The sequence below is a fragment of the Atta colombica genome, unplaced genomic scaffold (genome assembly GCF_001594045.1).
Source record: "Atta colombica isolate Treedump-2 unplaced genomic scaffold, Acol1.0 scaffold126, whole genome shotgun sequence".
NCBI classification, from domain to species: Eukaryota; Metazoa; Arthropoda; class Insecta; order Hymenoptera; family Formicidae; genus Atta; species Atta colombica.
The window spans coordinates 6,535,329-6,537,436 of record NW_017259213.1 but is presented as its reverse complement, the minus strand read 5'-3'; the positions used below and the strand labels follow the sequence as shown (position 1 = coordinate 6,537,436).

The window sequence follows — 2,108 nt, the reverse complement described above, 5'->3', positions numbered from 1 at the left end:
TGTGTGTGTGTGTGTGTGTGTGTGTGTGTGTGTGTGTGTGTGTGTGTGTGTGTGTGTGTGTGTGTGTGTGTGTGTGTGTGTTATGAAAGAAGAATATTCTTCCAATCGCCAATCTCTGTTCCAAGTTGGCTGATGAATTACAAAACATTATGTCTGTTTCTATAGGTAAACACTTGGTGCTGGTGACAGATCCCGAGATCGCCGAGGATGCGTACGCCTTCGACAATCCCTGCTTCAAGGATGCCACGCCTGCGGCGGTTGGTCGCGTCACAGAGAAATCATCAGCTGTACCCGGGGACACGCCCGCGAAGGATTCCACGCGATGGTCCACACCTTGGACGTCCCTGGGCCTCGGCTCGGCAATCCGTAGCGATAAACGCCGAACCCTCGACGACTCCTACGTCGGAGTAAGTGCTTTCTAACTCTCTTTTTTTTTGCAAATACAAGAATGTTATTGTTTTATTTATCATTTTCAGTATTTCATGATATTGATTTGATATAATCGATCTTGATTTTATTTAATAGCACTCTGTTGTTTATTTTTTATTTAAGTTTTTAAAATATTAACGAGAAAAGCATTATTCTCGGTACAGAAGGATTTGAAACAACGAAGCTACTGATTAAGTTAGTGAATTATCAAACTTGGATTTAGCCTGTCAATTACAATTCAATTATTGCGTAATGAAAATATCGATAATTTTATATCCTTTGAGTCTATGATGATTAATCCTTCCTATATTAAAAATTTTCTTCTGTGCAAATATATACAACGGAATGATACCTCGATGAGCAGTTATAATAATTGAAGATTATCAATTCGAACGATTGAATTATTACGCTAGATAGGCAATAAATTCTATAATTGAACTTTGAAGTGTCACGATAATAATCCTTGTTTAGTCACGCGATAATAGTGACATGATAATTGCAGGATGAGGCGAGTATGCAACATTTATAATTCTCCATCATGATCTAATCCGACTTCGAAATATCCTTCTGCAGAGGAAATGATGGATTGAGAAGGAATGTATTTGAATTTTGTCATAAAAGTATAACATATTGAATCTGATTCATCAAGGATTTATTAAGAACCATTGTTTATGAAGATAAATATGAAAATAAAAGTGAAAAAATGTAAATAGGTACATTATTAATAAAGATGAATGATCTTGGAGAGATGTCCAGCAATTTTTTTATTAAGATAGAATAGAAAATCGTGTTTATAAATTGTAATTTATATCTCGGCTAAAAATAATTTTTAAAATAATTTGACAAAACCTCTTTAGATATCAAAATAATATCTTGAATATATTTAAATTTTATCATCGAAATATTATACATCATATTTCTTAAAATATTTATGAAGACATCCATTTCGAACGGTCTTATGTCATATTTTTATTAAGATCCGAAAATTCGGATATCAGCTGCAATTTATATCTCAGCTGGATATTGTATAAGTATGTGACGCCGGACGTAATAACATCATCAATGGACTTCTCTTTCATAAGAATATGATATATCTCTTCTTCATCCACTTGTCCCTGCGTTATTAGCTTGTCTTCGGCAAGATTCCCGTTCATTGATCGTCTCTCGTCGAATCGCACTCGGGAATAGTGCACTCAACGAATCCATCATATCTCACACACAAATACACGTACACGATAATCGGCGTACGACCCACACGCAATAATGTGACTCCCGTGGTGAGAGTAGTGGAATTTTCATCACCCATGTAACAATCGACCTGTTTGTTTTCTTGCTCCAGCCCAAGGCCACCAGGGTTAGCGTGGTCAGTCTGCGTAGTCATGACTTTACTGGTCTGGGTTTTAACATATGCGGCAACATGAGAGAGGGCATCTTTGTCAAGGACCTGTTGCATCGCGGACCCGCATCCGAATCTGGGCGAATACATCCTGGTTAGTATAATATATTTTGCGTGAGATATTATCGTATCTCAATCAAGCTCTTTTGTATCTCTTGCGATAATTTCATGAGCATCTGATTCCAATATTTGTCGATGATTAATTTGCAAAAGATTATAATTTATTGTTGATTTCAAAAGTATATGTATAGTTCTAAATATAATTTAAAACTAAATGGATATG

At 35.9% G+C, this 2,108-nt stretch overlaps 1 protein-coding gene across 1 annotated transcript in view; it reads left to right on the top strand.

Moving 5' to 3' along the window:
* The window catches only part of LOC108684162, a 36,743-nt gene that overhangs the window by 30,236 nt on the left and 4,399 nt on the right, over positions 1-2,108 (top strand). The window contains exons 2-3 of the mRNA XM_018188295.1: positions 166-407; positions 1,769-1,919. Coding sequence (XP_018043784.1) covers positions 166-407; positions 1,769-1,919 — 393 coding nt within the window. The remainder of the gene's footprint in view (positions 1-165; positions 408-1,768; positions 1,920-2,108) is intronic.